The sequence below is a fragment of the Pistacia vera genome, unplaced genomic scaffold (genome assembly GCF_008641045.1).
Source record: "Pistacia vera cultivar Batoury unplaced genomic scaffold, PisVer_v2 Contig340, whole genome shotgun sequence".
Lineage (NCBI taxonomy): Eukaryota > Viridiplantae > Streptophyta > Magnoliopsida > Sapindales > Anacardiaceae > Pistacia > Pistacia vera.
In genome coordinates, this window is record NW_022196158.1 from 264,835 (window position 1) to 290,005 (window position 25,171).

General features: G+C 35.1%; 5 protein-coding genes across 5 annotated transcripts in view; 2 read left to right on the forward strand and 3 right to left on the reverse strand.

Moving 5' to 3' along the window:
• Window positions 1–224: 224 nt before the first annotated feature.
• Window positions 225–6,674, forward strand: LOC116138333 (dynamin-related protein 1E-like). The gene is made up of 15 exons (XM_031424048.1): window positions 225–539; window positions 758–821; window positions 1,242–1,349; window positions 2,980–3,081; window positions 3,214–3,264; window positions 3,381–3,442; window positions 3,621–3,711; window positions 3,816–3,880; window positions 4,012–4,206; window positions 4,341–4,460; window positions 4,549–4,619; window positions 4,913–5,138; window positions 5,542–5,592; window positions 5,680–6,048; window positions 6,347–6,674. Exons 1-15 carry the CDS (start codon window positions 402–404, stop codon window positions 6,473–6,475), a joined length of 1,842 nt encoding a protein of 613 aa, XP_031279908.1. The 5' UTR covers window positions 225–401; the 3' UTR covers window positions 6,476–6,674.
• Window positions 6,665–25,171, reverse strand: part of LOC116138336 (haloacid dehalogenase-like hydrolase domain-containing protein Sgpp) — a 29,918-nt gene continuing 11,411 nt past the window's right edge. The window contains exons 2-6 of the mRNA XM_031424051.1: window positions 8,884–8,919; window positions 8,002–8,116; window positions 7,602–7,753; window positions 7,269–7,530; window positions 6,665–7,169 (exon numbers count right to left, since the gene is read on the reverse strand). Of these exons, the coding sequence (XP_031279911.1) occupies window positions 6,996–7,169; window positions 7,269–7,530; window positions 7,602–7,753; window positions 8,002–8,116; window positions 8,884–8,918 (738 nt within the window). The 5' untranslated portion in view covers window position 8,919 and the 3' untranslated portion in view covers window positions 6,665–6,995. The remainder of the gene's footprint in view (window positions 7,170–7,268; window positions 7,531–7,601; window positions 7,754–8,001; window positions 8,117–8,883; window positions 8,920–25,171) is intronic.
• LOC116138335 (expansin-like B1) lies at window positions 17,748–19,310 on the forward strand. Its single transcript, XM_031424050.1, has 5 exons — window positions 17,748–17,976; window positions 18,068–18,174; window positions 18,277–18,458; window positions 18,650–18,782; window positions 18,946–19,310. Exons 1-5 carry the CDS (start codon window positions 17,757–17,759, stop codon window positions 19,147–19,149), a joined length of 846 nt encoding a protein of 281 aa, XP_031279910.1. The 5' UTR covers window positions 17,748–17,756; the 3' UTR covers window positions 19,150–19,310.
• LOC116138331 (pentatricopeptide repeat-containing protein At3g29230-like) lies at window positions 19,881–22,684 on the reverse strand. Its single transcript, XM_031424045.1, has one exon. The coding sequence runs from the start codon at window positions 22,651–22,653 to the stop codon at window positions 20,785–20,787; it is 1,869 nt and encodes a 622-aa protein (XP_031279905.1). The 5' UTR covers window positions 22,654–22,684; the 3' UTR covers window positions 19,881–20,784.
• LOC116138338 (putative ripening-related protein 2) lies at window positions 23,263–24,338 on the reverse strand. Its single transcript, XM_031424053.1, has 3 exons — window positions 24,199–24,338; window positions 23,962–24,071; window positions 23,263–23,801 (listed from the first exon to the last, which is right to left on the reverse strand). Exons 2-3 carry the CDS (start codon window positions 24,020–24,022, stop codon window positions 23,404–23,406), a joined length of 459 nt encoding a protein of 152 aa, XP_031279913.1. The 5' UTR covers window positions 24,023–24,071; window positions 24,199–24,338; the 3' UTR covers window positions 23,263–23,403.

Below are 25,171 nucleotides of genomic sequence, written 5' to 3' on the forward strand. Positions count from 1 at the left end.
AGAAAAGATTTGCAGTTACGAGAATCCAGCACACGGAGTGAGTACAACGATAGCACACAGAAAAAAAGTCCGCCAAATCCAAGATTTTAAAATCTTTCAAATGCCAAAATAACAGTAACTGACACCCTTCAACTCAAATTCAAATTCACCTGCTGACGTGTCACTTGTATATAATGTCACGTCACACGACCCAGACCAACATCTCATTCTCCAGATATTTTAGGCCCACACCCATTTTTAGAAAAAAAATTAAAAATCCCCCAAAAAAAGCGAAAATAGCTTTTTATCTTCTACTCTACTACCTCTCCGTCTGTGTCACGAGTTTCATCATCTTCTATTCTCTAATTAGCCGTTCCAGAAATACAAATTCTGATAGGGTTTTCGAAGAGAAAGAGACTGAAATGGCGACGATGGAGAGCTTGATAGGGTTAGTGAATAGAATACAGAGAGCATGTACGGTGCTTGGTGACCACGGCGGTGACACTGCTCTTCCTACTCTCTGGGAGGCTCTTCCCTCTGTTGTTGTTGTCGGTGGACAGGTTTGTATTGTTGCATGTTATTGAATTTTGATTTCTTTTTTTATTTTTTATTTTTATGTTAATGTGATTGTTTCTGGTTACTGTCTCTGTCGTTTTGTCTTTTAGTATGTATATATTTTTGAATTGTGAAGGCATGCATTTCTACGTTAAGGATGTGTAATTTGAATTGACTGTGATTGTTTTGATGTGATTCATCCGTGTTTTTGACGAGAATGCAGAGTTCTGGAAAGTCGTCGGTACTGGAGAGTGTTGTTGGACGTGATTTTCTACCCAGGGGATCCGGTGAGAAACTTTGAATTTTGTGTGTGTGTTTTGATTATTATTTTGCTTTATTTTTGGTGCTGAAAAAGAGGAGGAATATAAAAAGGGGAAAAAAGTTGACTCCTTGTTTTTCTTTTCCAAAGAATATTAAATTTAAATCAACTCAAAAACGATTATAGAGGTTAACAGGCTTTATTTATCAGATTTTTTCTTCAAATAAACATTGTACTCTATTTTCTGATTATCACCTAATTGAATTAGTTAACTCAGTTAAGAATTGTTAAAATCTAACTTATATTTGGTTAAATTTGTTCACTACGAGATTAACTGAAACTGAAAGATCTTAGAAAAAGAAAAAGGAATCTGAGATTTCAAAAAAGTCAGATTCCTAAAAAGTTATTTGTAGCAAACAATGTTTTGTGATGTGTGGCTAATGCTCAGGGATTGTGACGAGGAGGCCTCTGGTGCTTCAACTGCACAAGACAGAACCAGGGAAACAAGACTATGCAGAGTTCCTGCATTTGCCACAGAAAAAGTTCACTAATTTCTGTATGTTATTTTATTTGGATGTTATGATACGACTGTTTTGATAAATTTTATTTTATATCTTTCTCTCTCCTTCTCTTTCCATTCTTGATGAGTTACTATGATTTATTTGGATAAATTCTATGAAATTTTAAATGGTTAATGTTTCATGTTTTAAACTCAACTAGCCATCAAAGTCATAGAGATAAAGAAGTAATAGCATCTCCAAAGTACTCACTCAAACTCTTTATTATAAAGTATTTATTTATAAAAACAAAAATTCAACAAATTCTTTATTCTTTAAATATAAATTAAAGAATGAGTTTGACTCTCCACATATAGAGAGTCAAATTTCACTCTTTATCTTAATTTTAATTAATAAAGTATAAGTTTCTATGTATTTTATTTATTAATTCTCTCTCTTATTAAGAGTATCTCCAATGATGCTCTTTATTTTGAAGAGCATCTTTCATATAAAAAAAAAATATTTTCATTAATTTTTAAATATAAAGAACACAATTTTTATTCAAATCCAATAGACTCTTTAAATTTAATGAAGATGTTCTTTATTTTTAAGAAAGAGACTTAATGGGAGAGAAAATTGATAAATAAGATGCATAGGAATTTGTAGTTTATTTATTAAAATTAGGATAGAGAGTGAAATTTGACTCTCTAAATGTGGAGAGTTTAACTCACTCTCTAATTTATATTTTAAAGATAAAAAGTCTGTTAGACTCTTATTTTTATGGATAGACTCTTTATAATAAAGAGTTTGAGTCATATAAAAAGTCATTTGGAGGTGCTCTAAATCTTTTTTTTTTAAACTCAATAATAGAGAGAATTAAAATTTAAAGAGTTTATTGGATTTTTGAATAAAAATTATGTTGTTTATATTTAGAAATTAATGAAGATGTTCTCTATTTATATGAAATATGGTTTTTAAAATAAAGAGCAAAGTTGACTAGACACATAATTTGTCATGTATTGTAATTGTTGTTGGTTTTCTTCTTTGCACAGAGGCATATCACCTAAAATTTTAACCCAATAGTTCAAGCTATTAGGTGAAGGTCTGACTACAGTAGAAGTAGCTATGTGATACGACTCTCAGCCATTGTGAGATAAAAAATAGTATGAAACCATTTTAGACAAATTAAATTTCAACTTGATTTACAAGAGTTCATTCTTTCTCTTTCTTTTCCCGGCCCTAACTGATTTAATAAAGTTTGCTGGTTTAGCATATGGCTCCGTTTAAAAATAACTGCTGGTTGTATGAAGAGTTTTTCTAATATGCGAGAAAATGTTTTGATAATATTTTCTTTTCTATGTTGAACATTTGTAATTCTGTCATGATAACCATTAGATGCTCATATTTTCATGCAATAATTTTTAGTCGCTTCTTTTCTGTTTCGGTTTATCTAATGTATCGTGTTAGACAGAATATTACTTCAATCATTCATGTAACTTTCTAGCCCAGCTCTCTTTGTAGTAAGCATTGCAATCTCTATTTCCTTCTTACCTAAAATTTTATGATGAGAAAAAGATATATAGCATTATCAATGCAGCTCATTCTCTAGGTATTTGTTTTATTGTTACATTTTGACAAACATTAAATGCAATTGAAACTGGCTATTGAAATTTAAATTCTTTCATGCAGCTATGGTTCGGAAGGAAATTCAAGATGAAACTGATAGGGTGACTGGGAAATCAAAACAGATTTCTCCCATTCCTATTCATCTTAGTATCCATTCCCCAAATGGTATGTATAAAATATGAGATGGCAAGCAGTGTACTATACTTTGATTCAAGTGATTGTTCGCTATATCATTTTATAACGAGAGATCATTTTACATGTATCATTGACTTATGTTCTTGGCTTTTTTTTTGTCAGTTGTCAACTTAACTCTGATAGATTTGCCCGGATTGACAAAGGTTGCTGTAGGTACAATCTTCTTGTTGTCATTCTTTCTTTATTTCCTACTAAAATGCACTTTCCATGGTAAGAAGTTCCTCATTATGTTTGTGAATTTTTAACTTAAAAATATTTGTTTATGGCAGAGGGACAGCCAGAGAGTGTTGTTCAAGAAATAGAAACAATGGTTCGTTCATATGTTGAGAAGGTAATGAGAATAAGCTTTATATTTGTTGAAAAGAATTTAAAGTGTAGTCAATATTTGTTATATATTAGAGATTTTGAAAGTATTTTGATTATGAAGTTCTTCGTAAGCTCTATTTTTCTTCGTAAGCTCTATTTTTCTTCCTTTTGTAATGTATAAATATCTTTTTCTTGGATAATAGCCAAACTGCCTCATTTTGGCAATAACTCCAGCCAATCAAGATCTAGCAACCTCTGATGCTATCAAGCTTTCTAGAGAAGTTGATCCTACTGGTATCCACTATGCTTGAATTAAAAAGCTTATATGATTGTATTTCTGCAACAATCATCGTTACTTTTTTTTTGTTCTTACACAAGGTGATATTTTTCTTTCCCAGGTGAAAGGACCTTTGGCGTTTTGACAAAGCTTGATTTGATGGACAAGGGAACAAATGCTTTAGATGTGAGCTCTCTAATGTGTTAGTTCATTTTCGTGCTTTGGAATGTGTTGGCACACCACCCCCTTCCCCCCTCGCCCTCTCTCTGTCTGATTCTTACTCAGTCACTCATTCTCTTCCTTTGTATTTGTTGTAGATTCTTGAAGGCAGGGCTTATCCGCTTCAACGACCTTGGGTTGGAATTGTAAATCGCTCACAAGCTGACATTAATAGAAATGTGGACATGATTGCTGCTCGGCGGAGGGAGCGTGAGTTCTTTGTCACTAGTCCTGATTATGGACACTTAGCCGGCGGAATGGGCTCAGAATATCTTGCAAAACTTCTGTCTAGGGTATTATTTTTTGTTTTATTTATTAGTTTTGCCTCCAAATTTGCGTTTTATATGTGCTGGCATTTTTTGCTACTTTTGGTTTCAGAGTTATACATATAATTGCTAATTACTTATTAAAATTAATATCTTGTCAGCATTTGGAATCTGTGATTAGAACTCGCATACCTGGCATCATATCTCTAATTAACAGAAGCATTGATGAACTTGAAGCAGAGTTGGATCATCTGGGTAGACCAGTTGCTATTGATTCTGGGGTGAATAGTTTACCTATTTGTTCATTATTTATGATGATGGGATAATCCTTGGGATAGAGATTAACTGTTTTAATTTTATTGATATCAGGCCCAGTTATATACTATCTTAGAGTTGTGTCGTGCATTTGATCGAGTGTTCCAGGAGCATTTGGATGGAGGGTATTGTGAACCTCATTTCTTCCTGATTTCAATATACTGGAAATTTTTTATTTTTTCTTTTCTTACTTTGGGTTGAGAATATTTTCCAATTTACTGATTTTCAAAGTGGCACACTCCTGAAATCTGGGAAATATTTTAAGTACAGTTATTTTTGTGAGCTTTTCATGAACTAACTTCGGACTAGACTGTAAATCTACTAGGTCTTTGTAAAAGCCATTTTCAGAATGGCTACAGCATATTATGTTGCAATCTAATTATACTCTATTTTGTTGTTTTCCTGTTTAATATCTCAGACGACCAGGTGGTGATCGTATTTATGGAGTTTTTGATAGTCATCTCCCTGATGCTTTGAGGAAGCTTCCATTTGACCGCCATCTGTCACCACAAAATGTGAGGAAAGTGGTTTCAGAAGCAGATGGGTACCAACCTCATTTAATTGCCCCTGAGCAAGGTTATCGACGGCTCATTGATAGTGCACTTAATTATTTCAGAGCCCCAGCTGAGAGTTCAGTAGACACTGTAAGTCCATTTTGCTTTCTTCTTCAGTAAGATCCCTCAATTAATGGGTGACTGGATTGATTCTTTGTGTTCAAGACATTTTCTTGTTTGGAAGCTCTAGCAAGGCAATTGCAAGCTGTAAATACTTTCCAAGGCCCCCATGGTATAAACAAAAGAAATTTCTGATTGCAAAGCATTTGTTTATGAAATCATTTTAATTTATGTGTCAGGATAAGCTTAAAATTATCTAGAAACAATAAAAGTGGACTCATCATTGCAAGGTCCCAAGGGCCATCATTTGGAATCTTTGATATGATCTAAATTAATGAAGTCAAATGATATCTTGCTGGCTACTGGAGATTTATTGCATTTTCAAATAACTGATCCTGATACCTTTTCTATAAATTGGCATTCTGAATTGTAGGTTCACCGCATTCTGAAGGAACTTGTGAGAAGATCAATAGGAGAAACTCAGGTTTGCAATTATGAAATCTCACTAGTCTAAAAAGCAGTTTTCATATAAGAAGGTCAATGTGTAAGTTGATTTATGAAATTTGGACAGGAGCTGAAGCGCTTTCCAACTCTTCAAGCTGAGATTGCAGCAGCTTCCAATGAAGCATTGGAGAGATTCCGCGAGGACAGTAAGAAGACTACTTTGCGGTTGGTGGACATGGAATCCTCATACCTAACTGTTGATTTCTTTCGGAAACTTCCCCAGGAAGTTGAGAGGGGTGGAAATCCAACTGCCTCGACGGTAGACCGATACACAGAGGGGCATTTCCGCCGGATTGGATCAAATGTTACCTTATACATTGGAATGGTGGCTGAGACCCTTAGGAATGGCATTCCTAAAGCTGTGGTACACTGTCAAGTGAAGGAGGCCAAGCGGTCATTATTAGATCACTTCTACACACAACTGGGCCAAAAAGAGGTACTCAGCAATTACTCTGTTCAATCTCTAAATTAACTAAACCAAACTTAAGATTATTTAAATCCAGGTTTTTCTTGGTATATTCTGATTTTGTACATATAAATGCCGACTTATCATTCTAATTACTTTTAAATGGGGATTTTCCATGATAGCTTTAATGAAGACCAAATGCTGATTAAACTTTGATGTGTACATAGGACCAAATATGCCCAAAGTTAATAACGTTTCAAATCCAGATCTTAGACATTGCTATTTATTTGGATTAGGTTTGATATTTTTGTTTGTTTCTACTGGATAGGCGAAGCAACTCGCTCAGTTGCTGGATGAAGATCCTCGGTTGATGGAAAGGAGACAGCAATGTGCCAAGAGGCTTGAGTTATACAAGTCTGCTAGGGATGAGATTGATTCTGTCACCTGGATCAGATGAAATGTATAGTGAATCACAGGACATACTAGAAATTATCAGTAATATAGGGGACATGTTATCTGGATTTGAAGTACATTGTGGCTTGCTATTATTTTCGTATTATGAAATTCATGCAAATCTTTTCTAGATTGGATTGTGTAGATTTTCCTGTTGTAGGTTTTGCTAATCGAACTTGAATAGGAATCGAAATATTAAAATTTGACGATTAAACCATTACAGTATCTTCTTTCAATTGTGCTTGTCTCTTTCAAAATTTTGAAAGCTTACAAATACACTCAAAGCCAAAGGACAACATTCTGGTTATACAACTAAATTGCAGACAAAAAACACAGTAATTACGGCTGTTTGAGGAAGAATTTATTTATATTTCTAATTCGCTACTTACGATATAGATATGATAAGTAGTGAAGGTGGAGGACCAAGTGGGCATTTAACAGCATTATTCAATTCTATTCAAAGTAAACCTTGTGAGTTTGATAAAAAAAAATATCTCTGCCCACGTCCTAATATGTCTATACTTTTAAGCCTTTATTTTATCGAGCTCTTCCAAAGCTGCCCACAATTTTGGATCTTCATAATCCTTTATAAGAAAGGTAGGCTTTGCTTCCAACAAAGAATGCTCTGGATTTCTGGTAGTTATACCTACAACGGGCATCTCCGCCGCCACTCCTGCTTTGATCCCTGAAACAGAATCCTAGACCAGCAAAAACATAACAATGTCAAAATTCTAGAGTCCACGAACTTTTAACTAATTTTTGGAATTTGGAAATAACATTGTGGGAGGAAGGCATACCTCAAATACAAATGTGTGATCCTTTGACACATTGAGCACTTCCAGAGCCTTCAAGTAGGGTTCTGGGTGTGGTTTGGCATGCTCACATTCATCCCCAATGATGACAACATCAAAAAAATCCGAGAGGCCGAGTTTCGAGATCATGAGTTCAGCATTGGGTCTTGGAGCATTTGTAACAGCAGCTCGTTTCAAACCACGATCTTCAACCCATTTCTTTACTTTATACAGGCCGTTTAGAGGCGTCAATTGTTTTGAGGCCAATCTGTTACCATGAGAAAAGTTATTTATCGCAAGCTTGCAAAATTTACAAAGTGAACGGTGTATTTTGTTTACCTTCGAAACATTTCTTCCTTTTCTTCACAGAACTTTAAACCCCTTGGAAGATCATTGGGAAAGAGATGCTTGGCAATATCATCATTATGCTTGCCAGCGATATTCTCGGCAAAATAATCCTCAGTAATTGGAACCCCGCCATTGAAACCAATCTATAAAGCATTCCAGTGTTAACATAATGTCAGTTTGGTCACATGATGTCTATTGTCATTTCAAAGACATGCTCCCATTTAACATATTTACTATTTTACTAAACCAAATTTTGGTAAAACGAAGCTATGTCATAAAACAATTACTCATACAGATGCGGTGGTAGAATTAGAAATGGTAAAAGAATGAACTGAAGGGAACTGGAATCTTTTGTCAAGGCAAAGTAAAGTCAGAAAAAATTTAAAATTACCTCTTGAAGCATTTCTCGGAAGGCAATATGGTGGAGGGGATCTGAATCACAGAGAGTTCCATCAACGTCAAACAATACTGCTTCCAGAGGAGCAACTTTAGCAAGAGACGGTTTGCTGCTTTCAAGAAATAAAGGTAACAAGTTCAAAAGTATGGCCAACATAAATTTAGAATTCAAAATCTTTTTGGTATAGGAAATAAGAATAAAGATAAAGGAATCCAAATCTTGTACCTAAGGCAACCACACATACCCATGTCTACAACTACAACTGAAGCATAAGACTAGTTGGTATCTTATTCTCCAACACTAATAAAACTAGTTAGCATCTAATTCTCCAACAATGATTGATTCCCTTGTACCCAGTTCAAATCTATTCAAACAGAATAAAATATAATTTAAAATAACACAATGAGACTGCCAAAAACAAATTAAGTGAAAGACTAATCATTACTGAATCTAATATAACACAAGATGTTCCCCAACACAATTACAGTAAACAATCCAACAAATTACAATTCAATTTCAGATCAAAATACAATTAAAGGAAAAAAAAAAAAAGAGGATGCAGATGCAATACAACATGATGAAACCCACAAATATAGGAAAGTTTTTTTAAAAACAGTTTTGATTAAAACCAGACAAAACAAAGTTGAATCAATATAAACATAGACATCAATCATAATAACAACTCTCCGAAATAGAAACGAAAAAAACAAAAAAACGAAAGGAACTTAGTGAAATATGTTTACATTGCCATGAAAAAAGAAAAAGAAAAAAAAGAAGCTTATTTGCTATTCATCAATGGCGACTCGTCAATACAAAAACTGAAGAAATAAAAATAACCAGCCTGAGATATGGCAGCAAAGCAGAAGAAAGACATACCTCTCCACAGAATTTTGACCAGATGAAACAGTCATCCTGTAATTTGTCTAAAAAGAATGCGTAATTTCTTCGAACAAAAAAATGGGTAGTGTTGTAGATCGAAGGAAGGGTGCTGGTCAATTTATAAAGAGAGACGTGACACGAGAGAATCCACCAGAGCATCCAAAATGGAACTTATGTTATGCCACAGATGCGAGGTGCTGCTGCCTCTAATTAATTATTATAAAACGTAATTTAACTAAGATTCTAATAATCCTACTTTCCTCCCCAAAGGTTTAGTGAAATTAAAAATAAAACGTAATCTTATATTTAAATTTCAATATAAGATTGATTATTTGACAAAATAAGGATTGATTAGTTTTGTTTATTTTTAGATTTTATATTAAATGTTTATGTTAAAGTGTGAGTTTAAGACACAAAACAAATAAAAGTACATTAAGTTTTACCTATAGATTAGTGCGATTATTTTGTGATAAACACATGAATTATGTATTAATGTAAGTATTTTAATAATATAAAACCTATATTAAATAATAAAGAGTTGGATGATTGAAAATGTAATATTAATTTATACAAACTGTCAATAATAATGATTTAAATTGCTCTCTAACTATCAACACCGACGATCTCCCTTGGCTTATACCAAGATAATGAAAATTGAAAAGCACGTAATGGTAAAATCAATAAACTAAAGGGCTCTTAAGAATAATCAAAACTCAAATAGTAATATGGCAATTTCTTATTCGTCCTTTTACGCTTTTAGTTTTAACTGGGGATGCTTTTCACAACTCGGAAAATTTTCAAAATGAGTGGATGTCCCTTTTTCACTTGTTTAAATATTACGTGTATTCAGCAGCCACATACGACTTTTTCCCAAACGTCATGTTTTTTTAAATATCAATGAGTAAACGACTTTTTCCCACCGAATTGGCTAATGACAGCTTTTCCATCCAAAAAGTTTTAAATCACTTTTCATATTTTATTACTATTCAAAACTGATTAGGGTTATTAAGGCTAATTTCAACGATAAAAATTCTTTTTATTATAATCATTTGAACCTTTGATATCTTTTTTATAAAATTTCTTTTATTTGGACATTTGATTTCTCGTAAATTATCAATTTCTACAAAGATAAAATTTCTTGTTTTTAACTAATTTTTGACTGATTCTGGTGACAAATATTCAATCAATCACCACTATTCGATTTACCGACCTTTACTATACAAAACCCTTTTTACTTTGGCTCTTATTAATTTTTCGAATTCTGGATAAAAAAATTAAGTGTATTTTAGGTATTATCGGAATATAAACGTTGGGCGGAAAAATTATTATGGCAAACCTTGGGTGGGAAAAAGTCTTTTACTATCAATTTCATTTTAAAAAATTAAGCAATTACTGACTATTTTATTCGCTAAATTGGTCAGGTGGTGCTGCGAAACAAGAATTATGCACGCCCCTTTCAGCATAAAAAAAAATGATAAATTTTTTTAGCTTATCATATTTTTAGAACCTTATTATATGGTGTAAAAAACAGGGGAAGACATTAATAAACTAAAACAAGTGAGTGAATGAACTTTTAATTTTTTTTTTTAAATGAAAATATAACTATTATATTTATATAGCTATAGTTATTATGTCTATAAAAATACTGGAAAAAATAAAAAATTAAATTAAATGTCAGGATAGTATGCCGATAAGAAAATAAAAAAGGAATATTATTGAAATATATGATTTTTTTTTTTTTGTTACCTGGGGTGTTCGGACTAACTTATGCGCACTTGACTAGTCCTCTGATCTTGAAAAAGACTTCCGAAACAAGGTAAGCCTTGCGGCCTGGCCAATAGTATTAGCAACTATTCTTATAATTCAAACATGAGATCACAGGGGGAGCAAACCCCTTGACCCCAAACCTTTACCACTCGGCTAACCCATAAAAAATAAAAAAGATATATAATTTACTTAATGTAGTAAACAAAAATTAAAGGTTTTTTATTTATTTATTTATTTGGGCCTGTTCAAGAATTATAATGGATAACATAGGCCTAAAAATTCAATAAATATTAAATGGGAGAGAGGTGGGCTAAGTTAAAGTACACATAAGATTGGGCTTGGTCAGGAGAGTTGCTGGCAAAGCATACGCATTACTGTACAACACCTACTCCCAGGGCTGGTTAACGAACTGAGCTGCTCGTGAGCCGGCTCGGGTCGACTCGAGTCCGTCTCGTTAACTGCTCGATTCGTCTGATAACGAGCCGGCTCGACTTGGCTCGTGAGACAGAACGAGCCGAGTTCGAGCCATGCTTGGCTCGACTCGTTAGGCTTGCAAGCTGAGCCTAGCTTGAAATACCGGGGGGTTTTTTGAGGTTTTCTAAAGTACTGGGATTTAATTAAAATTATGCAACACAAGTTTTAAAAAATAACAAAATGGCCCCTGTTATTAAAATCCCCAAATCGTCGAATTCCTTCGCTAGATGAACCCTTGCCGTAAAAGTTGAAAGTTGAAACTCCTCCCAAATTCATGATTTTCTTCTCCATCATCAGCACAAAATTTTCGTCGGATCTTCGTCATCTTCGTCGGATCTTCATCATCTTCGTCAGATTTTAATCGGTGAGTATTGAGTTTCTTCAAAGTCTATAAATACTTTAGGGGTAAGGTTGTTTGTTTTGGTTTTGTTCTTCGGTTTGGTAGCTTGTGAAACCCATCTGTGATTGACAAAAAGTGAACGATGTCAATGAAATTTGAAGTTGTTTTTTTGTGAATTCTTTGTCTATAACAGGGGGTTTTTTCCGGTGAAAGAATTCAAGAAAGAGCAGACTATTTACAGTTGTGGTGGTTGACTGTGGTGGTGTTGCTGTGAAACCCATACAAGGTTATTGTTTGTGTACTATCTGTGAAGAGCAGTCTGCCGTGTATTGGGTCTGTTTCACTGTTTGTTTAAATTGCTTTACTGAAATTGCTATTGTTTGTGATTGTGGTTGTGTTGTGGACTTGTGGGACAAAATTGAAATTGCAAAGGAGTTTGTTAATGGTTGTTAATTTATAAATTTGTTTGTGGGAATGTGGTTTTGCATTTGGTGGTGGGGACTGGCTCACTGGGCAATTTATAAATTTTTTTGTAGGAATGTGGTTCTGCATTTGGTGGTGGGGACTGGCAATTTATAAATTTGTTTGTGGGAAGTGGTTCTGCATTTGGTGGTGGGGACTGGGGCTTTGTTATGTATTAAATTGCAAAAGGGTAAAGAGCAGTGATCTTCATTATGTCCTATCTCTCTCAGCCAAATAAGTAATTACACATATGTTAGCTCATTTTGTACCAGTTTTGGGAAGTTGTCGAGCCAAGACCATGCTTCGTACATATTCATAGTTGCAAAATAAACTAATATCACTGATAATGCAACTCCTCCAACTAGTCCAATGGAGAGGGAAACTGAAAAAATTCTAGGATACTAAAAAATTCTTAACATTTTTATCTCAATGGAGAGGGAAACTAATATAATCTCATATATTGACAAAACCCAAATGAAAAATAGAGATTTGGGGAAAAGATTAAAAAACCCAACTCAGTTAACTTGAAAATATCTCTAAATTGACCTGTTTGGGTTGCCTTTATACTCAAAGATATAAGAATTAATTCTCTATCAAAGCAAGAAACAATTTGGTAAAATAAATAGGCATAAGACATATAATTCTAAATTGTATTAAAGACATTATGATTAATGTAGTACAATAAATAGGCATAAGACATAATTCTACATAGTCATTTAAAGAATAAATGGGTTTGAATGAATAAATAGAGCATTTAATTCTTCAACCAACATCTCTAATTAAAGAATAAATGAATGTTGAGATGTATTGGTGACAATTAATATTGGTGTGCAATGTATAATGTATTGTTTGATGTGTGTGCAATGTAATAGTTTGACATTATTTCATATTGGTTTTGCGTTAAATTGCTGATTTTTGTTTTCCATTTATAGGTTCGTAAATGGAGGGTAATTCCTCAAGTACCCCTACAATACAAGATACAATTACCAATACACCTGGCGGTAACCTTAACTTGAATGCAACCACAATAAATACGGAGCAAAGTATTAGTAGCCCAGATAATGGTGATGAAAATCAAAATCCAATTCAGAAGCAACAAAGAGCGAAGACATCAGTGGTATGGACGGAGTTCAAGGAGGTGGTACTCCTTAATGGTACCAAAAAGGCTAAGTTTATCCATTGCAAAGTCAAGTTGTGTATTAATGCCACCGGAAGCACCACCCAATTCAATAGACATTTAAGCCAGTGTTTAAGGAGAAAATCTTCCATGAGGCAACAACATATTAGTTTTCCGAGTGTCGGTAATGATGTTGCAACTACTATTTTGCCAGCTTTAAGTGGGAAGTTTGACATGTCAAAAATGAGGGAATTGATAGCCCATTGGGTGCTCATGCATGAGCATCCATTTACAGTTGTGGAGAAAGAACGCTTGAACAATATGATGAAGTATTGGATTCCTGGATGGACTCTGGTTTCTCGCCATACTTGTAAAAAAGATTGTATGAAGGTATATGAAAGTAAGAAGGCCAAATTGAAGACTTTGTTGAAGAGTGTGACAAAAATCAGTTTGACTACAGACTTATGGAATTCAAGGAATCAAAAGATGGAGTATATGGTGTTGACCAGACATTGGATAGATAGTACTTGGAGGCTGAATAGACGTATCCTCAACTTTGTTCGTCTACCTCCTCCTTGGACTGGTATTGCGATTGCGGACGACATTTTCAAGTGCCTATGGGATGGGGAATTGAAAATAAGGTATATACTATTTCTGTGGATAATGCTTTAAGTAATGATGTTGCGATTAAGGTTTTGAAGGAAAATTTTGAAGTTTCGGGGAAGCTCATTTGTGGAGGTAAACTGTTTCATGTGAGATGTTGCGCACACATCTTGACCTTGATTGTTCAAGATGGACTTCATCAAATTAGGCACATCATTGACGACATCTATGAGAGTGTGTTGTATATCAACAGTTCAGAAAGCAGGCTGAAGGTATTTTCTGAGATTGTTTAACAACTTAAATTGCCATATCAGAAACTTATTCTCCATTGTAATACAAGGTGAAATTCTACCTATGAAATGTTGGCAACGACAATTAAGTTCAAAAAGGTTTTTCCAAGATTGAAAGAGAGGGATATCAATTATCATAATAATCCGAGTGACGAGGATTGGGAGAAAGTGGAGAAAGTCTGCGAAATTTTAAAAGTATTCAGTGGTTCAACCAAACTCATTTCAGGAAGTGATTATACGACGTCTAATTTATTCTTGAAGGAGGTGTGTGCAGTGAAATGTATGTTGGATAGTAAAAGTGAATCTGAAGATGATTTTATTAGAGTAATGGTTAGGAAAATGAAACACAAGTTTGATAAATATTGGGGGGAATGTAATGTGTTGATGTCTGTGGCTGTTGTATTGGATCTTTGGTTGAAAATGAGGGTTATTCAGTGGGCATTCTCTAAGATGTATTATGAGGCAGAAGGACGAGCAAATATGATGATGGTCCGGGATGTATTGTATGAGTTATATGGGGAGTATGTTCAAGCTAATCAAGGTGTGACTATCGCCCGTGCTTCTACATCACAAGGGGATGGACATGGAGCCATTGGTGAGGTGGCTGCGGTTGGGGGAGCCGAGGCCTGGGATGATTTTATCACTTTTCTGGATGTGGTTGAAATTGTTGAGCCTACTAAGTCTGAGTTGGACTGTTATTTGGGAGAGGGATGCCATAAGTGTGTGGGGGATCATGCCTCATTCGATGCCTTACAGTGGTGGAAGGCAAATTCAACCAAGTTTCTTATATTGTCCATGATGGCTCGTGAGATACTAGCCATCTCGATCACTACGGTTGCTTCAGATTCTGCATTCAGTGCTGGGAGCAAGGTTATTAATAGCTACCGAGCTTCTTTGTCACTAGCTACAGTGGAGATGTTGTTGTTATGTGGATGTGACTGGTGTCGCACTTTGAATGGAGTGAAGAAAGGGTACAAAGTAAGTTCCATTGCTTACATGTTTTGTTTAATTCAATATTTAAAATTACTTTATTCTAACCTATAGATTATTTTTATCTCTTTTTCATTTTAGAAAGAGGAGGATGAGGATCACTTGGAGATTCAACTTCCTGTTCTGTCAGGTGATGGGAGTCAGCAGATTGGTTGATTCACTCGTGAGTTATTGGCTGTGACAGTAGGATTTTGCAGGTCTATATTTATTACTTTTGTGTTAAGGTTTGCATTTTCATCTTTATGGTTTATATAAAATGACATTTGTACTTAATGTGTTTCACATTAATTTGTTTGTAGGAGGAGTGGAGCTACAATGGACATACAACCAATTATCTTTTACTGTTATATATATTTTTTGATGGATGAGGATGTCACTTGATGTATAGTTATGCTAACCCCCCATTTTGTTTTGATGAAAACTTAATTAAGTCAAGTGAACTAAACACAAAATATTTAGTTCACTTAACTTAATTTGTGGTACATACAGTATTTTGAATGATAAATTGTTAATAGCAGTAGCATTTCATTTAATGTTGATTTTAAGTAAGTTTAATTGTTAGGTGATGTATGAGGACATGAGAAGACATTCTGACAATCAGATTCAGACCTGCATGCTGCCCAACAAATTAAAAAAATAAATAAATGAAAAGTGAAAATTTAGAATTTAGAATTTAGTTTGAGGATGGCGAAAAATAAATGAATCAGTTTGACAAAATAAATGAAAAGTGAAAATTTAACAAAAAGCATCAGACATTAGTAATTCTTTATCTGCCCAGCAAATTAATGAAAAGTGAAATAAATCAGTTTGACAAAATAAATGAAAAGTGAAATAAACCAGTTTGACAATTCAGAAAATCAGATGTGCACTACTGCCCAACAAATTTAAAAAAAAAAAATTGAATTATTTGGAGTTGGCTCGCGAGCCGGCTCGAACTCGGCTTGATCGAAATGTGTCAAAACCATTAACGAGTTGAGCCGAGCCATATAATAGGCGGCTCGGCTCGGCTCGTTAACACCCCTACCTACTCCCGTAATCACCAACTCCCATCATCATTACAAATGAAAATAAAATAGACTTATTTTATTTACTTTAATTATGGTATTAAGAAACTACTGTTAATTACTCTTCACCATGAGCTTCAAAAAGTATGATCAGTTATATCTCTTTGATGATTTCTTTGTAAAATGATTAAATGAAACCTCTCGGGTCAGTTATCAGGTACATTATAACTAAATCAACCTCTCTTACAGATATATTTTTCTCAAAGAACACTTCTCATGAAGTACGCTAAAAACAATATAGCACTCAGGTAACTATATGTATATATATTGTAACGAGAACAATATAGTATGTATGACAGGTTAATTTATAACAATGGAACTCGTTTTAATAATAGTAAGCAAAGAATCTTGTTAAAATGGTATAGACACGCTTAAAAAGGAGAAGCTATTTTGCATAGTTGCATTTGCACCCCAGTTTAATATATTAAACTCTGTGTTGAGCTCATATGTTTTAAGCAGAAGGAACACAGCGATGATAAAAAACATACCTCATAACCACAAATCAAATGAGTTTCAACAATATGATCTAATCTTTATATCCCTTAACGTCAATATCAACTTTACCTAGGTTTCCTTTATTAATCAATATCAATTTATAACCAAAGAATTACCTCTATATTCATGTGGGTCCTTAGTCCTAAAATGGTTTCCATGTCATGGCTGATGTATTAGTTATTTCAACTTCATTCCGAACCAGTCTCTCAAATGGGAAAATCTTTCCTTCACTGTTATTTGCCATCAAAATTTCAAGTCAGTTTCGTTGCGCCTACCACCATTTCTCTCACAATAAAAATATTAAACACTACGATACATATGCCAACTTTCCAATGCTTTCATCTCTACAAATATAATATACTTACTTTCTTGCCACTTATTCTTAAGGTTGCTTCCTCGCAACACTCTAGCTCTGGGTGGTTTTAGCCAGCTTTTGTTGAACTAATATTAATGTGATATGGGTGGTTCCTTTCCAGCTTCGGGCCGGGACCAGAGCGCTTAACTTATTTGAACAATTTGGTGGCAGCCCTTGTAGTCATATTCACATACGGTGGGACTATCTCATCATGATGAAGAGATGCCTAACCTATGGTTAAGGTCTTCAGTGCAAAACCACCTAATCCAGTAACTTGTCAATTCAAAACTCATTTATCTTAACTAAACAGTTAGCAAAATTTTATTCCAAGTATACATTCAACTTCTTGGATTCAGATTAATAAACTTTCAACCTTCTCTTATTAGGTAAGTCATGAGGGTCAAACACCATTGATCAGGTTCCTGCTCGGTATACTGTAGCCAATATGTACAAAATCTGAAAATCAACTAAGAGCGATCAATCAAATGTTTTCTCTTTATGCTTATCTGTACTATATATGCTTTATTTATTAAAGTCTTCATTAGAGAATAACGGCTTAATAAATAAATAAATAAACCATGTAGAAGAATAGTGATGAAACTTTGAATTCAACTACGGACAACCTTTGACTGTTTGACACTTAATTGAATCCAGTTAATCAGTTTCTGCAAATTAAGGAAGAAATGCAATATAATTAACTTGAATGGTCAAAGATGCATGAATTAAGTTTTGTACACATGCCCAAAACAAGTAATTATGAAAGTCTATAGAATATATCTAAAAACTAATCCTGGTAGAATGTATTCCACTTTCAACTTGTTTAATATATTTTATTTAAAGCAAATATCAAACTTGGAAAGGTCTACCAAACTTAGCTATTCTCATTATAAATACGACAAACCTCGTTCACTTTATGCACTACCACCTTATTCTGTTTTCTTCTTGTAATTGCTTGCTAGCTTTTCATTGCATTTGCTCTTTAATTTGTCCTACAATGGCTCTTAAATCCTTTCTGTTCTTTTTTGCAACTTTACTTCTTATCCAAACTCTGGCTGAGGCTGCAACATGCAGCGACTGTTTTGTCCAATCACGAGCAGCTTACTACCCAAATTCCGATGACAATGGAACAGATGGTAAATAGCATAGTAAAACAATAACTTAAATGAGTAATTTTTGATATTATAAATGCACAAATCTCATTGATATTTTTTGACGAAACTGCAGTTGGTGCTTGCGGGTATGGTTCATTCGGAGCAACAATTAATGGTGGAGATGTATCAGCTGCATCTGATCTCTACCGCAATGGTGTTGGCTGTGGTGCTTGCTATCAGGTATATTCCTGAACAACACATATTGGGATTTGTAAGCTTTCCAATATCATGGTTAACATGAAATTGATATTTACTATATATTTTTTACTTTGGTATTAATAGGTGAGGTGCAAGGACAGTTACTATTGCTCAGACAAAGGAGTAACCATAGTTATCACTGATTCAGGCTCGAGTGACCGTACGGACTTCATTCTAAGCAGGAGAGCCTTTGGTCGGATGGCTCAAACTTCTGATGCAGCAGCATCTATATTAAGACTTGGTGTTGTTGATATTGAATATAGACGGTGAGGTTCCAAATATATATTCTTACATTAAGTTGCTTATGAACTGAACATGTATGATAATGAGAAACTTGCAAAGATAATATTAAATAATATTTCTATATAGTTCTTGCTTCTAAGAGACAAACTAAAGGCATACCTCATGATGATGTCATGCACTAGCTAACTCATAAAGTTGGGGTTTGGTTGAACAGTGTTTCTTGCAGCTACCCGGGGAAGAATATAACTGTTAAGATCGATGAGAACAGCAGCTACCCTCATTATTTAGCTTTCTCGTTATGGTATCAACAAGGCAAAACGGATATCACTGCTGTGCAGCTATGTGAGGTACAAATTAACGATTTTTTTTATTATTATTCTGAACCTGCCATGCAGAAAGCTTAATTTCATACATTTAAAAAGAAGATATAACTCTAATACACGAAAAATATGTAATAAATCCAATCATGTCCTGCTACTATTACTAATGAAAAGGTTGTGAACTATGCAGACTCAAAACTTTGTTTGCAAGCTCTTGGATAGGAGTTATGGAGCAGTTTGGACAACAACCTCACCACCGAGTGGTCCCCTGTCTCTGAGGATGCTGTTTAGCGCCGATGACGGAGATGAGTCGTGGGTAGTTCCTGTAAACAATATACCCCAAGACTGGAAAGCTGGACAAACATATGACACAGGCGTCCAAGTCAATAACTAAGCGCCAAAATTCATACATATTTTTTCCTTCAAGAAGCTATATAAAATAAATCTCTGATACTTATTGATTTTCATTCATTTAACTAGATAAAGTCGTGAATGTAATGATTGTATTGTTGACTAATAAATTCCAGTTTTCTTATAAATACGTACTGGCAGTCATATTGGACGTTGACGTCTCCTTAGTGCTTACTTGTAAAAGTTGCCAACCGGCCATACGTCCAGTAAAAACCATTTGCTGCTTCAAATATATGGGATATAACTATGAATAGATTTAGATTACGGTATACGGCATTTAAATCAACTTAATCTGATGATAGTTAACTATATCTCTAATAATAACACTGATCTGAAAACGTATAAAATATATGTCTTATTGAATCCCATTTAATAATCTCGAATTACCTTGTTACTTTATACGGTAAATCTATAGCCACAGCCCACAGGTTCCAGTTTCACAATTGGATTATGCAGAAAGAATAAAATGATCTTGTCAACGTGTTGACTTGGTTAGCCCTCTCCAGCATAATTAGTGACAAACAGTTTAAAGCAGATGTTTTTGGCTTAAATACTACGTACTTGTACTTCCACTAAATTAATATTATTATATTTTGACAATGGAATTTAGTTTCGTATTAACTAAGTCCAAATTTCTGCTTTGATTTAAGAATGAGAACGAAAACATACCAGGTAAGAAAAAGACATAAATATACTTTTACGATAAGCCTTGGAATTATTGTATGAACAACGTCAGGAACCATTATCAAACAAATAAAACAAAAAGTATAACGACTAGAATTATTGTACACCTCCCATTGATTCTTTAGGGGATTTACTTTAGACTCCAGATGTACAAAACAAGAAAATATGCCGCACGCTGCGATAGCTTTATTTTGACTAATAGCGGTTGGATATTCAAACCTATCTACAAGGGCAAATTTGCTACTTAAATATGTCCATATGTTCACCATCTGGAGCTGATGCCCTTCTCATTCTGCTCCTTCTGAAGTCATAATTCTTTAACCATCCGTCAAGTTTCTGTAGAATCTAAAATCTAGCTTTGATACCATATGTTAAGAATCTTGCATTACAACATGGTAGAAGAACATCTCATTATACTAATTTATAAACGAATTAAGCACTTATAAGCCATACCGCCTGCAACCACACAGAAACTCTTCTAAGTTTGTATGTTTAATAGAAACAGGCCCTTCGTGTTTGTTGAATGATCTGCTGCCTGCTCTATATAAAGTACCCTGGTGTTAACACACATTATGGGCCGCCCAGCCGCTCATTCAGTGTCCCTCACACCCAATGTTGTGGTGTGTCTAACAAGTTCTGCATTGAGAACCTTGCTAATCTTTTTGGAAGCTGGTTGCAAATGTGCTTCAAGTTGGTTTCTGTGATTGGTGCGCAGGATTTCAAAAGACAAACAATTGCACGGTGCTGCAGTGCTCTTAGGTTCCTGCTTGCTATCTTGAAGACCCCAGACAATTTGTAGCCTTCTTGAAGGGGAAGAGGCGTTTTCGTGTTATTAACAGTTCTCTTCCCCAAATTTCATGTCAATAATGTACAAACAATATTGAGAACAAAGCTTCAATTTAAACAATTTGTGAATCACTGAACCCAAAGCAATTCAACCAGACAATTTCATCTGTGTACCTATTTCACCTAACATGGAGTATACGATAGTTCTCCTATGGGCAGAATTATTTGCCACAGTAGATTCAGAACCAAATTCTCCTAGGGGAACCAAGCTGAAGCCCACTGTCTTATGTAATCTCTTTTCCTTCATCAACCTTCTCACATTTTCTACATCATCCCATTTCCCTTCTGAGGCATATATGTTAGACAGCAACACATATGGGCCAACATCCTTTGGTTCCATTTCCATTAGATGCTTTGCCACAAGCTCTCCAAGTTCTGAATTTGAGTGGGTCCTACAAGAAGAAAGTAAAGCTCCCCACAAGGCTGGTCCTGCATCCATAGGCATCTTTCTAACTAGCTCTTCTGAATCTTTCATCAAACCAGCCCGGCCAAGAAGATCAACCATGCAACCATAGTGCTCCACCTTCGGTTCAATCTTGTAAACTCGTTGCATAAGATCAAAGTACCACCAACCCTCCAATACCATTCCTCCATGCGTACACGCTGACAAAACACAGACAAAAGTAGCATCATTGGGTGTTGAACCTCTCTTCTCCATCTCCGTGAACATATCTAAGGCTTTTTCTCCTTGCCCATGCATACCATATCCCACGATCATAGAGTTCCATGACACAACACTTTTCTCAGGCATCTCATTAAAAACATTACTAGCCAAATCCATAGCCCCACATTTTGCATACATTGTCAGCAGAGCAGTTGACAGTAACACATCAGGTTCAATTCTACTGTTTTTGATGTATGAATGAGTCCACATACCTTTATCAAGCGTCCCTAAATTTGCACATGCAGTCAAGACACTCACAAGAGACGCCTTATTTGGCCTAGCCTCCCCTCCTTCTATCATTCTATCAAAAAGTCTCAAACACTCGTTATAATCCTTACATCGGACATAAAGAGCCAACATTATATTCCAAGACACCACATTCCTCATAGCCATGCTGTCAAAAGAATCACGAGCTAATGTAACATTTCCTATTTTTGCATACCCATCAATCATACAATTCCAAGAAACAACATCCCTGAATGGCATCATATCAAACAACCATTTTGCTGTCCCCATATCCCCTATATCCACATAGCCTGATATCATCGAATTCCAAGTAAAAATATCCTTGTTAGGCAACAAATCAAACAGTTGACGTGCGCAACCAACCTCACCATTTTTCACATAACCATCAATCATCGAGTTCCAGCTCACCAGATCCCACACAGACCCATTATCAAACAGCCTCCTCGCATCCCAAATTTCCCCAGAAACCGAATACATATGAATCAAAGAATTCCTAACAAACAAATCCAACTCAAACCCAAATTTCACAGCCCGGGCGTGAGTCTTTTTACCTTCTCTCAAAGATCTAACCTCTGCACAAATCTTCCCTAACAACGGAAACGTATAATGGTTATGTTCAACGCATTTGGGCAGCATTTTCTCATGATAAAATCTTAAAGCACCAGACGGGTCATTCAAACTCAAAAAGCTTTTCATTATAGTATTACACAAAAAAGCATCAGGTTCTTCGAGACAATCAAAGAACACAACAGCAAGAGAAACTGAGCTTAAACAAGTACAAAGCTTTTTTAAGACCCGACTTGCGACAAAAGAGTCTTGAGAGAGGCCCGAGACTACGAGTTGTGCGTGGATTTGGTGAAAGTCTTTGATTCTTGTGCATGATTCTAGTTCTTGTAAAATGGGGTGGTTTACATGTTGGTTGTCTGTGACCGTGATTTGGGGTTTTGACCAGAGTATTGGTGGGGTTTGAGAGAGGTTTTTCTGGGCTTTAATGAATTTGTCAAGCGAGAGTGCTTCAGTTTTAGAGAATTTGAGCCTAATAGTCATTCTCTCTGTACTGGAATTTGGCGGGAATGAATGGGAGCTTTGAAGCAATGCGCGTTCCGTTGGACTGAATATCCTGGGCCAATATAGTAAGGACAAAAATAGTCAAGAGAGGAATAACATATCAGAATTACTGTACATATTTTAACCTATGTTTTGTATTTATTGACAGATGACATACGTGGATTCTACTTGGATGGGGAGCGCAATGGTGGAAGCATTACGGATTCTCATTGTTGTCGACCGTAATAAGGAAACAAGACAAATGGACTCTATCATGAATGTTGCTTTACCATCAGAATTTTTTTTTTTTTTTTTTAAATTTACTACATAAATGAGTAGATGACTCTACTCTACTGTGTTGTTACTGTATTAGTGAAAAAGAAGTTGCTGAAAATGGACAATCAAATTGTGGGGGTATGATCATTGTTCCAAGTCTTTATGACTGTGGATATAGATTTTCGCTGCACCATGGAGTATCAGGAGAACCCAGTAATACAGAAACTATCTTCAGTTCTTTTAAATTTCTCATCTGTCCTAGCAATCCGTGGCAGACAAAACTTTTCACTTATATAATATCCATTACGTCCAGGAATTTTGCATAGCGTTCAAAGTAAATCGGAAAATAGAAAATAAGTATTACCGGAAATTAGATATTTATAGCATAATATTCATATATAGAATGAATTAACACTTACATGATGTCACAATGCAGCCTGATCAATAATTCAATATAGTGGGGATTATCATTGTTCAAGCATCAGACCAGTAGACATCAATTTCACCCCACTGGTTTCTGGGCACTCCCAAGGCCTTCCAAACAGCTTGAGAAGCATCAACAATGTTGTGACCACATGGAGGCTGGTAATCATTGTCCTTATCACAACCCATTGAAGAGTCACATTCGTCAACAACCATGGCCCGGACGCTCTTGCCACTACTGTAGATGTTGATATAGTTTAAGCAACGACTGCCTTTGTTGTACCACCCTGTTGAAAGTGCCACCACAGGTTTATCATTTGAATGGTATTGGTTGTCACATTCAGATGGTGCACCTCCATCCCCACCCTTCTCAAAGCTGTTGAGTGTCAAGGTTGCCTTTGTCCGGTTGGTCACTGCTGGTGAACATCTGTAAGTGGTGTAAAGTCTGCCTGGTACACAGCACAGAGAGTCGTTATCCTCAACGCATTGTCCTGGAGGAGGCTTTCTACCTCTTATCTTGCCACTCGGCGTGCAAGTCTGAGCCTCAACACTTATACAATTACTGAGAAGAAAAAGAAAGCAAAAAAGAAGAAAAACACTTCCACATACTTGATTCTTCATCTTCTTTTTGTTGGTTTAATTGAAAAACCTGAATGGTGAAACGCTTCATATAATGATCAGCAACTTGAAACCGACAGCTTCGACCCTTGGGAGCTTATCTTTCAAGAAACATAACACGACAAGAAAACAAACAACAAATGGACACCACACAGGTAAAAAGATCCAAGGGTTTGATTATTAGTTTCATGTTATGCCGGCCTCAATTTTGTAGTTATTATGAATTACCTTGGCCTTTTGCCTATTTTCGCTGCCTTGACCTCACATTCGTCCGAGCGGGTGAATGAGACGGCAAGTTCACAATTTTGCAACGTTGATTGTTACCGTCTAAACAACTGATAAAATAATCAACTCAGCACTATACAGTGCTTCTGATAACTGATAGTCAATAAACAAAGAATACAACAGAATTAGATTTGATCATACATAAATAATAATAAAATATGTATCACAAAAATTTCAAAATTCTATGTCAATAATTAGTCCACCACTTCATCAACCTTTCTTATCATCATCCCACAACTGTTTTCGTCGGATCTTCATCATCTTCATCGGATTTTAACGTGAGTTATTGAGTTTCTTCAAAGTCTATAAATACTTTAGAAGTAAGTGTTGTTTTGGTTTTGTTCTTCGATTTGGTAGCTTGTGAACCCCTCTGTGATTGACAAAAGTGAACGATGTCAATGAATTTGAGTTGTTTTTTGTGAATTCTTGTCTGTAACAGGGGGTTTTTTCTGGTGAAAGAATTCAAGGAAGAGCAGACTATTTACAGTTGTAGTTAGGGGTGTTCAGTTTCGAGTACCCTACACTTTTAGAAGGAACCAGAGCCAGAACCGGAACCGATGGTTCCTTGAATTTTGGAACTGGACCAGAACCGACAGTTCCGTTCCTAGATACCTAGACCCAAAACTTGTAACAACGGTTCCGGTTCGGGTACTGTAATTCATTATATCCCCCCCCCCCCCAAGTTTTTAAAATGCAAAAAAATCTTAAAAACTTACAATCCCCCGCACTTGGCACTTATTAACAAAATTAAATTATAATTTCAAACTCTAAAATTAAAATAATCCATTGAAAATCACAAATTCAAAATTAAAATATTACAAAATATCGTTGAAAATCACAATTCAAATTATAAACTCCAAAACTAATGTGAAATTACATAACATATAAATTAGTAACATCAAACAATCAAATCAAT